The sequence below is a fragment of the Pipistrellus hanaki genome, assembly GCF_964339955.1.
Source record: "Pipistrellus hanaki genome assembly, chromosome: 14".
In the NCBI taxonomy this organism is placed as follows: Eukaryota; Metazoa; Chordata; class Mammalia; order Chiroptera; family Vespertilionidae; genus Pipistrellus; species Pipistrellus hanaki.
In genome coordinates this window covers 39,576,995-39,592,249 of record NC_140516.1, presented here as the reverse complement: position 1 = coordinate 39,592,249, position 15,255 = coordinate 39,576,995, and the positions used below count along the sequence as shown (strand labels likewise).

The 15,255-nt window shown below is 58.6% G+C and overlaps 1 protein-coding gene across 1 annotated transcript; it reads right to left on the bottom strand.

The window, feature by feature from the left end:
* Positions 1 to 836: 836 nt before the first annotated feature.
* On the bottom strand, positions 837 to 14,971 carry TRIM8 (tripartite motif containing 8). Its single transcript, XM_084904120.1, has 6 exons — positions 13,429 to 14,971; positions 4,258 to 4,353; positions 3,703 to 3,936; positions 2,710 to 2,741; positions 2,466 to 2,581; positions 837 to 2,169 (listed from the first exon to the last, which is right to left on the bottom strand). Exons 1-6 carry the CDS (start codon positions 13,996 to 13,998, stop codon positions 1,562 to 1,564), a joined length of 1,656 nt encoding a protein of 551 aa, XP_084760246.1. The 5' UTR covers positions 13,999 to 14,971; the 3' UTR covers positions 837 to 1,561.
* Positions 14,972 to 15,255: the final 284 nt, after the last annotated feature.

Genomic DNA, 15,255 nt, shown 5'->3' with positions numbered 1-15,255 from the left:
GTCAGAATTCCCGGGGAGTTAAAAGTGCAGATTCCAGTAATTCAGACTGAGTCTACATGGGGATCTAAGATTCAGCCCTTCAGCAAGCTCCCTCAGGGGACAGAGGGAAGATGTGCTTCTCCTGCTGCTACCCACTTCCATGCCTCCCAGAGCCAGATTATCCTGCCCGTTCTTCCATGCTCAGGGGCCCCGGCCTGGAGCCGAGTGACCCCACCCTCCCAATGGGGGGGTCTTACTCTGCTCATGCAGCACTTAGCATGTGCTCAATAAACATTGGACTGCAGGAGGTAAACTTTGCAAGACTCATAGAAAGGTTTCTTCCCTTGTCTGTCCTAGCTAAGAGCATGTTAGCAGAAACTAAGATGCCAGGGCCCACACAGTAGAGGACTGGGCATGGGAGACCCTTAGCCGATATTTCCCAAATGAACCCAGGGCTGAGGAGATGCAATCAGTGCCTTACGGGTTGCCATTCACAGGCCTGGAACAAGCTAGAGCCGCCGAGAATCAAGGCAAGGCGGGCCGGGCTTCCATTCCTAGCGAGCCCCTCCCCACCCGGTGCCTGGAGACCCCGGCCTGAGGAGTTGGGGGAAGAGGCGAGGCAGGGATGGGACTGCGCCATTGTTTATTAGAACTCGGATTTCGGTGTGTGCTCTAGACAGATTACAGAATACCTGCGCCTTGAGAACAGGAAGTCCACGATTCATACAAAGTGCTCACTACAGGAAGTTGCTGTGTCAAAATCCAGGCCAGGACCCAACTCAGGGCAGCCCCTCTTCCCCCGCTGACCTCAACAAGGGCTGTGCTATGGTTTTTTACTTAATTATTTCTTTTATTTCTCTTTATTATTATTAATATTATTATTATTTGCTTTTGCTGTGTGGTCACTATTATTGGCAAAGTTCCTTCTTTTTCTTTCCTGGACATGGGGTTCCTGTCTGTAAGATTCCACTCTGAGGCTGAAGGTGCCAAAAGCTGCTTGAGAAGTGGCCTTTGAACTCCGTCTGGGAGGATGGTGAGAAGAAGCAGGAGAAATCATTCTTGGTTTAAAAAAAAAAATTAAAAAACAAAAGCCCCACAATCTACAGGTCATTTCTTACTCAGTCAGTGATCAAACTGCCCAAAAGAAAAACAAGGGAAGCAGACCAGTGGGCACTGGTCCTTCCTCCCAGGGCTGGGTGAGGAGGGCTGCCCCACCCCGCAAGGCTTCAGGGAAAGCTGAGGCCCCTTCAGCCGCAGGGGAGAGAGGGAGAAGGCGTGGGAGAGCACAGGAGAGACAGAGAGAGAGCTCAGCGCCTTGAGGTAGACGCTTTCCCAACTCCAGGGCCACCTGCGGCCCCAGCCCAGCCCAGCTCCCACTGTCACTCCACGTCCAGAGATTCATAAAAAAAAAAAAAAAAAAAATCAAAAACAAAGCCCAAAACAAAACGAAATCCAAAAGGACAAGACTTAGGGGAAAGAGGGAGGGAGGGAGGACAGGAAGGAAGGAGGACAGGTCTCTGGATGCATAATTCCCGAGCCGCTGGGGGCTGGGGGGGACTCCCCAGCGCCGCCGCCGCTGGCGTTAGCTGGTCACGTAGTGTTTGGTGGAGGGCTGCCCGTACACCCTGTAGAAATCCTGGTGGCCAGGCTGCTGGGAGGCGTCGAGCCAGTCTCTGACGGCCAGGCCGGGGAGGGACTGGGGGACGGAGGGTGCAGGTGGGAGCGGGTGCGAGTATTCCTGCGAGGGCACTGTCCAGGGAAAGTGGCCGGAGCGGGGGTAGGGCTGGTGGCCGCCGTGGTTGGCCACGGAAGAACAGTAACAGTTGTCCACGGAACAGACGAGGATCTTGCGGCCGCCGTACTGGGGGAGCATGGGCTGCTGGGCGGCGGAGCCGTTGGGGTACTGCGACGGGGGGAACACGGGGCTCGAGTGCACCGGCTGGGCGCCTCCGGGCAGGGCCACCAGGTGCTGCGTGGAGCTGCAGGGCCCCAGGGGCTGCCCCGACTGGCCCTCGCCGCTGGCGGTGCCCGCTGCCCCGTACTGGCCGCCCACGGGGCCCGACGGCGTCTCGAGGAAGCTGGCCTCGGGGAAGGCCATCGAGTGCTTGCGCTTCTCCGCCCCGGAGCTGCTCACGCCGCAGGGGTACAGGGGGACGCTCTGCAGGAAGGGCACCGGCGTGCTGAAGGGGCCTGCGGAGAGTTTGGGACAAAACACGATGCCGTTCCCGTCCTCCTCACCCCCGGGGACCCAGCCCTCCAGGTCAGCATCCCCTGGGTCGGTGCTCACTGCTCCGTTAGCAGGTAGATGCCATTACTCCCATTTTACAGTTGCAGAAACTGAGGCTCAGGGAGGCACTATGGCTGGCCAAAGTCCCAGAGCCAGGAGTGGCAAAGCCAGGACACGCAGGAAGGGCCACCTAACGAGGCCACGCTGCCTCTCGGAGGGAAGGCTCTGGCATACGCCCCTGCCCGAAGGGCCCTCTCACCTTCTAGCATCTTCCGCAGCTGCTTCTCCTTCTTGGCCACCTCGTTGAGGAAGAGCTTGGAGTTCAGGTGGCCGATCTTAGGGGGAGAGAGGCTGTTGCCGGTGCAGGTCTGGGTCCTGGGGGCAGTGGACGGGGCATCTGCTGTGAGGAGGTGTCCCCGGTGAGCCCGCCCCACCTCCCCCCGCCCCGTGGGCCTGACCCTCCCAAGATGTGTTCCCCTGAGAGCCGGCAGCCACCTGCTCACCTGTCCATCAGGATTTTCACAGACTTGGTGTTCTAGGGAGAGAGAAAAGGCCATCAGTGGAAAGGCAGAGGGGAAGACAAGCACTGCCCTTTCCTCCCTCTCCCCGGGCAGGGCAGCCCGTGGCTACAGTGTGGCCGGGAGGTGGTGGGAGAGTGGGGGTGTCTGCTTTTCTAGAAGAAAAGCTAACGTTTATTGAGCACTTACTATGTGACAGGCGATGTTGCAAGTGTTTCTTATATATCCATCATTTTATCCACACAACTACCTTAGAAGGAAGGTTTGCAGGCACTCAATCCTCTTATTTGAAATCTTTGGGGCCAGATGCGGAATTATTTGGATTTCAGAAGGGAAATACAGTGCCTGTACCATATAGTATATATCACCCCCCCGTAGGCACCACAATTCAATACACCAATGTTTCTGTAGCAGAATGTTTGAATATGTGTACCAGGTGAGATAAATAAAGACCATACATTGCCAACATCACTTCAGGTCAATTTTTGCTGTTAAATGAGTTGCCAGAATTTTTTACTTTGAGTATGCAGAGATTACTAAAATTTGGAATTGAGGATAAAGGAGAGTAGATCTGTATTATCAACCTCATTCGATAGGTGAGGGAACAGAGGCATAAGGAACGTATAGGACTTGGCCAAGGTCACAAAGCCGGAAGGAACAGGGTGGCTGCAGAGCCCTGTGAGCACACTGGGGGTGGAAATAAAGAATCGCAGACTTGCTTGTTCGATTCCTAGTCAGGGCACATGCCCGGGTTGCGGGCTTGATCCCCAGTGGGGAGTATGCAGGGGGCAAATAATCAATGTTTCTATCTCTTTATCCCTCTCCCTTCCTCTCTCTCTAAAATCAATTAAAAACAAACAAAAAAAAACAACATGTTTTTTAAAAAAAACAAACAAATGAATGTTTTTAAAAAAAAAGAATTGCAGGCTCCGATTTAGGAATGCCCTGGGTCCCGCCATCCGGCCGGGCCCAGCCCACCTTCATGAAGCTGACGTCCTCCGTCTTGTCGAAGAGCAGCTGCAGGGAGCCCAGCAGCTTCTTGGCCTCCTGCATGCGCTCCCCCAGGTGCAGCGCCTGCGCCGCGTTCTCGCTGCAGAACTTGGCCTGGGCCTTGTCCAGAACCTCCACCGTCTGCCCCAGGTCCTCGTCCAGCAGCTGATGCAGCTTCTCATACTGCAGCCGCACTTCCTCCTTCAGTTGGCTCACCTTCTCCTGCGGGCACAGGGGGCAGGTGAGCCCTGGGGACCACTGGCTGCTGCGTCTGCCTGCCTTACATCCTGGATGGGAGAGTCTGGGACCCCAAACCCCGAGACTGCCCTGGGTTCCTCAGGGCAAAGTTTGACCTGCTGGTAGCTCTGGGCTCTGTGCCAGCTACCCCTGTAGGGCTCAGCAACTAACAGTTCACAGAATGGCTGTCCAAAGGGTTCTGGCACAGAGCTGACCACACAGCAGATCCTAGCCCAAATAAGGACCAGCCCAGGGCCCTGCACCCAAGCAGCCCCCACCCCACGCCATGAAGGCGGGCTTAGCTACCTCCACCAGGCGCTTGTCTGACTCCAGTTTGTACAGCTGGTCCTCAATGTCCTGCTCGCGCTCCTCCAGGCGGTCCTGCTGCTTCATCAGCATCTTCTGCAGGGACAGAGGAGGCAGGGGCGTCAGGGGGGCCGCAGCCCCACCCCTTACCAAGGATGGTGAGCTCCCACCTCCCCGCTGTAGATCAGACTCGTCCTATAGATCCTTTGACCCAGGTGACCGAAAATTCCTGCCATCCAACCTCTTCTGGCCCTCGTGCAACCCCAGGGCCTGGTGGGTGACACGGCCTGGCCAGCCTGTTCCCAGGAGAACAAAGCTTGGAATGGCTTCTCACACACATCTAACCGTGAGCTTTCTGAGGGCAGTGGCAGGCCGGTCTCGGTTCTAAGCACCCCTCCCCCACCCCCGAGGAATCTTATCATTCCTGTAATGCTATGAGATGAGTACTATTATTATCCTCATTTCAGGGAAGAGGAAACCAGAGAGGTTAAGTAATTTATCCAAACTACACAGTTAGTAAGTGGCAGAGCTGAGACACAAACTTAGGTGACCTGGCAGTAAGGTCTGTTCTTTTTATGATTTAATTAATTATTTTTTTAAAGAATGGTTTATTGGTTTTGATAGAGGAAGGGAGAGACATTGATGTGAAAGAGCAACACTGATGGGCTGCCTCCTGTATGCTCCCCACTGGGATCCAGCCCACCACCCAAGCATGTGCCGTGCCCAGGAACAGAACCAGGAATCCAGTGCCCGGCTGACCAACTGAGCCACACCAGCCAGGGCTATTTTTTAAATCCTCACTCGAGTACATGCTTAGAGAGAAGAAAGGAGAAGAAGGGAAGAAGGGAGAGAGGGCACACGAAGGAGGGAAGGAGAGAAAGGGGGATTGGGGATCAAATCTATATCCCAGGTATGTGCCCTGACCAGGAATCGAAACAAATCCTTTGGTTTCGATTTGTTTCTGGATGACACTCAACCAGCTGAGCTACTCAGACAGGCAGTAAGGTCTGTTCTTATCCAAGGCGTGCTGCCTCTCTGGGAGCCCTAGTTTAGAGATCAGTGCCCTAAGCAGAGGGTCAAACAACCTTACACTTGGGAGCATCAAGCCAGCCACCCCCACCCTTGTTCTTGACCCTGAGAGCCAGGCCTCTGAAGTCCTCGATAACTGCCTCAGCCCCTCAGGTGGACCCAGGTGGAAAGGAGACACTGGCTCTCCTAAGGCCTGAGGCCAGTCTGCTGCAAGGTGCTGGACCAAGCTACTATTTCAGCCCTTCACATCCTATCTCTACAACCCCTCTCCTCCCGCTTGCCCATCCCAGCTGCTCCATCCATCCTGTCATCCCCCCTCATCAGACACACCTCTTCAAATAGGGCCTTGCTCCTGCTCCAGAACCCTCGACGACTCCCTCCTTCCAAACATTTTGGCATGGCAATGAAGGCTCTCTTAAGACCTGAGAGTATCCTGTCCCCAACACTCTGTGCACTTCTGAACTCCCTGCACCCCGCTGATGGTTTTCTCAGTCCACAGGCCTCTTCCCTCCCCTTGTCTGTCCTTCCAGACCCCACTCCTCTAGGAGACTTCTCATGGCCCTGCTCAGAGTGTATGCAGGCCCCTCCCAGTCCTGGCCATGCAAAGGGGCTGTCACATTCTGCCTGCCTCTATAGCTCTGCTGTCCAGTATGATGGCCACTAACCACATGTGACTATTTAAATTTAATTAAAAGTAAGTGAAATTAAACATCAGTTCTTCAGTTGCACCAGCTTCAGTGTAAGTGCTCAATAGCTACATGTAGCTACTGGCAAACGTACTGAATATTAGAGAGACAAAACAGCCACCGCCCCAGAAAGATCTACAGGATACATTATTCTGTAATTTGTTTCATAAACTGTGGTTTGATCTCCCTACAAAACTCAAGGCCCCTGGAACATAGGGCTTTGCTGCTATCTTTTTTCACCTCCCTTCTGAGCCAGGCCCCAGCACCTATAGATGCTTAATATGTTTCTGAACAAACCCATGGGTTTTACACATAAGGTAAGGTCTGCAAAGCCAATTGCAGAGCCCTGCTCACAGTGAGTATACACTCAACAAGAAATGATTCTCTCCCTTCCTGTGGGGGCCTCCGAGGGACCCTCAAGCTTGATGCCATGACTCCCACTCCCATCCACACCAGGTGGCCTCCCAACCGGCCTCCAATCCCTTTCTCACTCCCCACCCCGATAGGCCAATCAGGAGTTCAGTGACCCCCTTTTGTGTTGGTTGCTAAACAAAATACCAGGAGGAGGTGGGGGCCAGGCTCTTAGCTAAGTGGGGACGCCTGGGGCAGTCTCCCTGAGAAACTTAACCTTCCAATGACCCAGGGCAGGACCGCTGAGAACCAGCCCCAGGAGCCCTCGCCCTGCCCCCAGCACCTGCCCTTCCAGCCGGCTCCCCCACCAGCCCAACATGCACAGGGATCTGTGGCCAATCTGGGATCAGCACCTGTTCAGAAACACTGCTGGGTGCGAGGCAGGAATAGAGACAGGTAGTGGTCATGGATCCTCCCCACCTGTGACACAGCCCCCAGCTGTGTGAAGGGGGCAGGCAGCGCCCAGATATAGGCATACAACTGCGCGGGCGCATGCACACACACTGCCTCTGGGCCCTGCGAATACCTCATACAGAGTGCTGTACCAGGTGCACAGGTACTTGAGTCCAACCCCCTTCCGGGTGAAGGCTGGACTTCCTGAAGGCCCCAGACAGTGGAGGGAGGCCTGCCATAAAGGCATGGTGGCCAGAACACCTTCTTAGGAACATATGCCTTTTTACCTCCCCTCAGATTTTTCCTGCTGGAGACCTTGTACCCACACTCAGGAAGACAGCCCTCCCCCATGCATCTCAGACTTCAGGCCACTCTTGCCTTCCCAATGCCCTGGACACCTGAAAGCCCAGGTTCCATGCCTCATGGCCCCCATCACCAAGGACTCCCCGCTCAAACTCACCCTCATCTAACAGGGGAGCACCTGGGGCTGAGTCCCAATGAGGGTGGGGTAGGGCGGCCCAGGAGAGTTCCCAGCTGTTTCCCCAGAGGACAGGAATGGAGCTGCTCTGCTCCACCCTCCAGACCAGTGGGAAGCCCCTCCCTTGCCCCCTGGAAACCCTTTCTGGGAGTTCGTGGGTGACCCCTCAGGCAGAGCCATGGGAGGCACCTCCTGTCCAGTCTGGGGGCTTAGCCCTTTCTCTCTTCTGATAGGCGTTTCTCAGAGCCTTTCCTGGCAGCACCTCTACCCTGGGACCTGTAGCATCTTCTCCCAGCTTCACCAGTCCCAGGTCCTGGTTCCCGCCTGCCCACAGCCCTGAGGAGGGAGCCCAGGCCAGCCTGGTAAAGGCAGTGCCACCCTCCTGGGTTTTCCATTTCCCCTCCCCCAGCTCAGACGCTCTTGGGCTCCTGTCTTTGCTGCAGGGGTAGGGGAGGGGGTCCGTGCGGGCCAGCTTACCTTTGCAGGGAATGCCCTCCTTGGGGCCAGGTGCTCTTAATCCTGCCACAGATAACACCTAGGGGGATGCAGGGGTGGGGGACTGCCGCCGCCTCAGGCCCTGGGAAATTGGGGAGACGGGCTGCCCCCTTCATTACCTCTCATCTCCGTTACCCCGAACGCCTGGATCAGGTTGCTGAGAAGCTGGAGGATGGGGAACAGAGGAAGCAAGGCCTGGACCCCCCTCCGCTACCAGCAGCCTCTTTCCATCTCAGCCTCCAGGGAATTGCTGAGACCGGAGGCCCATTGCTCACCTGGGAAAGAGCCACAGCTGAGATCATCCCACCCGGATTCAGAGCAAGGGCTCTCCATGCGGAGTGGAGGGCACTTTATAAACGTCGCCCAGCCCACAGTGAGTCACCTGGACAGTGGCACACCTCAAGTGTGCAGGAGGGGAGTGGAGAGGAGCAAAGAGGGGAACCATGGTCTAGACTAGAAGCACCTGAGGGACCAGGCCACCTCCAGCAGGAGGGACACTATGAGCCCCAGCCCCGCCCCACAGGTCCCGGTCCAGATGGTCCAGCTCCCTCCGGTCTGTCCCCGAGGGCCTAGGGCCTTCCATGGTCTGCTCTGAATCTGTGAGGGAAAAGCATCAAGAAGGCTTCCCAGCACTTCCTTCCCATGTCCCCCAGGCCCCAGCACCTCCTGCTTCTCACACCTGTCACCTAGGGGTCTAGACTCTGCGCCTTGAGCTGTTCCCTCTGATGCCCTCCCAGCCTGGAGAGGGGGTAACCACAAGCCCCTTTCCTGCCCTGGGGTAAGCCTCGTGTCCCTGTGGAGCCGGACTGGCCGGGCCCAACTGGCATTTTTGGTGTCAGACTGGACTGGGCAGACGGGTGAGGCCATGGGGACTGGAGGCTGTATAAAAGTTAATAAATAATAATAAAACCCGCAAGTCAACCTTGAAGAGAGGCAAGGTCAGGAGGGAACAGGGCCCCAGGGGCTGGGCCAGAAGCAGGCCTGAGGTTTTCAGACAAAGCCGGGGCTGGGTCCAACAGCCCCTGTGGTGGGAGGGTGGGGGCAGAAAGAGGGAGCTAAGCCACTCAGACCCCTGCCCGGAGGACTCTCATGCTGGCTCCAGCTCTGGCTGCACCCCCTGCTCCAGAGCTCCCCTGTCCTGACTCCTCCCCAGCTGCCAAACCTCCTCCCCACTCTCCCACCGAAGACCTCATCCCAGGAAGACGTCAGCCTCCTCACTCCTGGGCCCCAGCACTCGCCCCTTGTCTCAGAGCGGCGTGTGCCTGCCATAGAAGCCCCCTTCGTGCCTCACTCCTGCCTTGGGCTGCCCTCTGAGTCTCCAGGCGGGGCACCCGCAGCCCCAGAGAGAGGAGGTGGCAGGGCAGAAGCCAGGGCAGGAAGAAAGGCAGCACTTGGGAGGCAGGCCCTGCAGACCCCAGAGAGGGTTTCCCAGCTGCAGAGGCAAATTAGCTTTTGCCATGCAGAGAGCAGTGCTCTGGGGCAGCAGAACAAAGAGGCGAGAGAGAAAGCCCCCCTTTGTCTGGGTTTGAATGCCAGGCCAGCCGGGAAGGAAGGCTTTTCCAGAGCCAGGGATGAGGCTGCCTGCTTAATCCAGGGTAGGGGCCCCAACCAGGCTCACCTTCTTCCCATGCCCACCCCGACTGCCCCCAATGCAGCATCGCAGGATCCACCCAGGATGCTATAGCCCTGATGCTGCCACGAGCAATAAGCTCACCCCTAGGTGAATCCCATCTCCCCCTTCCCTCCCCAATTCCCACCCCACCAGGTGAGAAAAGTCGCACAAGACTCACAACCACCAACCACAGCCCGAGCAGGCCGTCCCGCTAGCAGCCATGCACACACACTCAACTTCACCTCGTAGGTGTGCAGCATGCTTGTTCACACACACACATAATCACACAATCTTACCCCACATCACACATACATAGATAACTACAGAAATAAGTCAATCACTCACATCAGACCTTCTCAGAGATACACACATGAGATACAAAAAACTGGTCACATGTGAGAGACACAGCCAGGCATGCTGGCTACACACACCTGCAGCCTGACATGGATGCACAGCTAGAGTGCAGGAGGAGAGGAATCAATAGGATGTGCGTGACAGGCGCCCGGCTGTGTCAGCAGTATCCTGGAGAGGAGGTGGGGGTGGGCCGCTGTCTGGGGCCCATGGAGCAAGGCCAAGCCAGGCCCCCTTCTGTGTAAGCCTCAGGATGGTCACGGAAGGGGCGCTTATGACCCTGGTGCCTTGAACACACACAGCCTCCCCACCCCAGCTTCCACTCTGCCGGGGAGTGTGTGTGGTGGGGAGGAGGCAGCAGTGGGCTCTGCACTGCCCGAGTGGGCTGGACCAGGACACCCTCACTCCCGCAGCCTGCCTGGCACGGACACATGGAGTGGACACCCAGGGTCCCATGCAACCCCGCCAGCCAGGGGCAATGTGAGAGCCACTCCAACCTGGCCCAAGCAGTGGGATCACCTCAACTCTAAACCTCCAAGAATGCAAGGAACATTTCCAGCCTTGAGCTGGGATCCTAGGAATGACACAGGCATAACTATGACCTGAAAACACACACACACACACACCTTGCATAGCCCCTCACACAAGATAACTGGGGCTTATCTTGAGTCATCTTTCCATGTTGAGGGAGGTCATGAATTAGAGGCACTCACAGCTCATACCAGTACCATGATGCTCAGAAGAACCCCTAATTCTAGGGGACAGAAGAGGATTTGAACACACCAAGGCTACCAGACCTGAACCCACCTAAATGTCCTAATCTTGGGCCCTTAGGACGTATTTAGGATCTTGTATGTCCCAGAGAGTGGTCTCTGAGGCCCATGCAGTGGGCATCCGGGCCTCAGGGCAATGTGGCCTCACACTGGCTTCCCGAGTGTAGAATGGGGCTGTGGCCGTCCCAGGCCTAACTCCGAGACCCCCTGCGAGTCCCCACCCCTGAACGGAGGCCCTGCTTGCCTTCCCGCTGGGCCCCTGCTCCATGCACACGTGCGTGCTTTTGAATAAGCACGTAGGGGCCGCCAGGGAGAAGTTGATCAGGGTTTTCTATTTCTAGGCAATAGGGCATTCCAGTAGCCACCCCCTCCCCTCTCCTGGGAGGACAGAAGAAGCAGCACAAGAAGCAGAGCTACATTTTAAGGCATGTGCTGGGTCCCCATGCTCCTGTTTCTATATCCGGGAGAATTCTGTCGCCCTCATCCATGGTACCAGAGGAGGACCTTTAGGACTGATTCCCAAGAGAAAAGGCTCCTCCCCCCTGTTTCCCAGAGAGGATGGAGAATGAAATGGGTTCTTCCATTCAGTTCTCCACCGCTCCCCCCTCCCCCTTCCTCCACATTCACTAAATCCAACTCATACTGAGTGGTGTTGGGCTATTGAAGGCTTTCCAACTCCAGGGCCCTGGGCACCAGAGAGAATCCTGAGGGCCTGGAGGGGGGGACGAAGAGGGGGGGATGAGACTCAGGATGGGGGGCACAGATGCTGAGCAAATAGAATTGCACATCTGGCCCTGATGAAACCCACTACTTCTGAGTCCCTGCTCACGCTAGGAACAGGAACTCACACACACACACACACAGACACACACAGGCACGCACGCACACATGCACCCAGCTGCTGACAAAGTTCGGGGCCTGCTCCCATCCAGTTCCTCCCATGAGCTGGGGATCAGGGACCTGCCGGTGGGAACCCCAGGATGCCCTCTGCATGCATGTGCCATCCCTCCCACACCCCAACTACACAACCAGGAGACAGGTGCCTTTGAGGGCAAAGACACTTGCCAACACACACATCTAGAGGTACCTTCTTACTGCCGAATTAGGTACAATCATGTTTTCTCCCCCACCCAAATGACAGACACCACTGGCACAGACACAGCTGAGAGCAAAACCTTGGGTGGGGGCACACATACACTCATCACCCTGGTTGCTGCCCCCTCCTCTGTTTTTTAGCCACATTTCAGATTTCCCCCCTCCTCTCACTTCCCCCTGCCAAGCCCAGGGCTGAGAACTGGCCAGCCCTTCTCCTGCCCCTGCCCTCCCCCAGCCTCCTCTCCCGGGCCCTCCCGTCTTTATTAGCAGCAGCAGCTCCCCAATACGGACGAAAGCCTGGGCTCCACCGGCCCTGGGGCTCAGTGCCTCCCCCGGGCTCCTGCCGCTTCTAACCCCAGCGGGGAGGGAGTGGAAATGGCTCCTCTCTCCACCCCCCACACTTCCTTTGAGAAACCAGAGGCCCTGTACTGGCACAAAAACCCAGAGCTCGCCCATCGGACTGGAAACTAATTATACAGCAAATTTTATTTGTTGTCCCTGCCCTCAGCTTGCGGCGGCCCTCTTGCCTTTTGTTAGTTGTCTGTGTATGTTTTTTAATGGCTAAACACTGACTCATTCTGACTGTCCCTCCAAAGGAAACAGCCCCGTCGACAGCCGTCCCCCAGATCCTGCTTCCTCATACCCAAACTCCCCACCGGCCTCAACTAGCCTCCAGGGGCCCCCACCCAGAAACACTCCCAGTCCTCCCGGAGCCCAACCTCACCCCCGGGCCCCAAGCTTGGGCTTCCGAAACGGCTCATCCAGGCTGAGGCCAACCCCCTTCCTAGGGGATGACTCAACTCCGAAAGCCGGGGGACCAGGGAGGGCCGGAGGAGGAGACCCCTCCACCGGAGGGGACGGAAGTATTGCCTCAGTCCAGCTCCAAAGCCTGGCCCGCAGGCCCGAGGGGGAAGGCGGTTTTGACATTGGCCGCTGCTGCAGGGTGTATACAATGGGAGGGGATGTGGTTCCGTAATCACTCAGCCGGCAGCCCAGGGGAGCCAGCTGCCTGAAACCAGATTGTAAGGCGGCTCAACCTTAAACCCACAGGATTCTTTTTCCGTCTTCCACTTCCCCTCCCCAAATGTGGGAGGGCTGTGATACAGGGCTGGGCTGGGAGCAAAGGGCTCAGGGTGATGAAGGCACATACTTTAAGGTTTGTTCATGCAGGAGCGTTCGACACACACACACACACACACACACACACAGGCACACAGAGGGCTGCGGTTCCCACACATGGAGCGGGCCATCCAGGATAATCCAAACAGTTGGGACACTCCGGACACTGCTGGCTGTCCGGGCCTTGTCCTCACAGACAGGGGAGTTCTGCCCTCCCTCCGGAAGCTCCCCTCCACCCCCCAATGCGTTTCCAGTAGGGCTTGAAACTAACATGGCTGCTTTTGTTTACTTCCTCATTGGTATGCCAACATCATGGATCATGTCAGCCACAGCAGCGGCACCAGGACACTCATTACATAAACAGCAGCTGGAGATGCAGAACCTGGGTCACTGCCTTGGTGACTTCCTGCAGGGCCTACAGAAACAAGGCTGGGGGAGGGGGCTGTGCGGGGAACGGAAAAGCAACACCCAAACTCGGCTCTAACAGCCCCACACTTGAGTTCCACAAATGACTCACGAGAGCACAGGTGCAGAAAGGCCCTCGGTAGCCATGGGGGATCCTTCTTCCCAGAAGCCTGCCCCCAAACTTTCTGAGCGTTAGAGGCTCCGAGAAGGGAGCCTCCGGCCGGAGGTCACAAGAGTCAGCCTGCCTGGGTGGGTGGTCCCAGGCGGTAGGGAGTGTGTGAGTGTGTGTGTCTGTGTGTGTGTGTGTGTGTGCAGGATACTTGCCCGGATCTCATTCCTCCGGATCTCCACGTCGCACACCGAGTGTCCCTGATGCGCCCCGCTGTAGTAGCAGCAGTACTGGCACACGGCCACCTGCTCGGCCTCGCAGTGGTAGAGGCGGTAGGCGTTGTGCTGCGGGCAGCTCCAGGCCCGCACGTCGTCCGCCTCCACCAGGAGGTGCCCGCGGGCGGTGGAGGGCTGCTGCAGGTGCGTCTGCACGTGGGACTGGCAGCAGGGCGCCTCGCAGCGCAGGCAGACCTTCTGCGCGGGCAGCGGGGGGCCGCGGCGGCAGAACACGCAGTGCAGCGCCGCGGGAGGCTTCTCCACGTGCAGGGCGTTGAACTTCTCCACGATGTTGGTGAGCTTCAGGTTCTTCTCCAGGCCCGGCTTCTGGTTGTAGGCCTGGTTGCACTCGGGGCAGCGCACCAGGCCGCTGTCCTTGGCCCACGCCTCGCCGATGCAGCCCCGGCAGAAGTTGTGCTTGCAGGGCAGCTGCACCGGCTCCACGAAGACGTGCAGGCAGATGGGACAGATGAGCTCCTCCTCGAAGCAGTTCTTCCAATTCTCCGCCATGGCGGCTGCGGGCGGGCGGGCGGGCGGCCCGGGCAAGACCTTCCCAGCTCCCCAACCCTGGGGGTCCGGCCGGTGCCGCTGTAGGCCCGCCGAGCCCGGAGCTGCGGCCCCGGGAGGCCCGGACAGCCGCTCAGTCGCCGGCGCCTTCCGCGCGCCGGGCCCCGGGGGGAGCTAGGTCCTCACGGCTCCCGGGCGCCTAGCGGGAGGCGGCGGGCGGCGCCAGGGCCGCGGCCGGGGCACCGGCCCTGAGGGGGGGCGCCGGAGTCCAAATTCCATACAAGAGGCCGCCTCCCCGGCTGCGCGGCTAGGGCAGCCCCGGCCCGCGGCCTGCGCCGGGCCCCGCGGCTGGCATCGGGGCGCGCCCCACGGCGGACGGAGCCCGGGAACCGCACACTTCCTCCGGCGGCGGCGATGGTGGCTCCCTCCCGGCTCCCCTGCGCCCGGTCCAGGGTCCGAGGGCCGGGGAAGCAAGTGCTGCGGCGCCGCGGACGGCTAGATCCGGGCCCGCGGGCTCCGGGCGCCCCGCGGCTGGCCGTCCGTCCGCGGGCGCGGGCTGCGGGGCGCGGGCGGGCCGGCTCCGGGGCGCTGCGTGCGCGGCGGGGCAGTCATTCAGATGAAATTCCAGTCCCCGGCCAGAGACACCAGCCCGCCTCTGCCTTCCTCCTCCCTCCCTTCACAAATAGAAACGGAAGGGGGAGGGAGAGAAGTGGAAAAAAAAAAAAAAAAAAAAAAGAACGCCAACCAGAGAGGGAGGAGGGCGGGGAGCCCGGCGGCGCTCCGGCCTGACCTCCCCGTCGCCGCGGGTGCGCTCCCGGGCCCGGCGCCGGCGCCCCCGCCGCGGGGAGACCCGCTCTCCGGCCGCGCGGGGCGGGCGGGCGGCGCTGCCGGGGGACCGGGAGGGATCCAACTAGAAAGGAATTCCTCCCAACTGCTAATGAGCCGAGGCCGGCTCCCGCTCCCTCCCCGGCCGCCCTCCCCCTCCGCCGCCCGGCCTCACCCCGCCCCCCTTCCCCCCAACACTTTCTTTTCTTCTCGGCCTCCGCTCCGGCCTGGCCGGCTCCGGCGGCGGCGCGGCCGGGCCGCCTCCCTCAGCGCCCAGCCATCTTGGGCTCCTGCGGCCGCGGCGGGCGGAGCGGGGCCGGGGGCCGGGCGCGCACTCGAGGGTCCTGCAGTTCTCTCTCTTCTCTCTCTCTCTCTCTTTTCTCTCTCTCTCTCTCTCTCTCTCTCCCTCTCTCTCTCTCTCTCTCTCTCTCTCTC

What these genes read in the sequence shown, in the direction of transcription:
- TRIM8 (XM_084904120.1), bottom strand. Translation starts at nt 13,998, where the DNA reads ATGGCGGAGAATTGGAAGAACTGCTTCGAGGAGGAGCTCATCTGTCCC. An exon ending in GTGAAAATCCTGATGGACAG is followed by an intron (nt 2,582 to 2,709) that starts GTGAGCAGGTGG and finishes CACTGCCCCCAG; the next exon opens with GACCCAGACCTGCACCGGCA. An exon ending in GCTGCGGAAGATGCTAGAAG is followed by an intron (nt 2,170 to 2,465) that starts GTGAGAGGGCCC and finishes AACTCTCCGCAG; the next exon opens with GCCCCTTCAGCACGCCGGTG.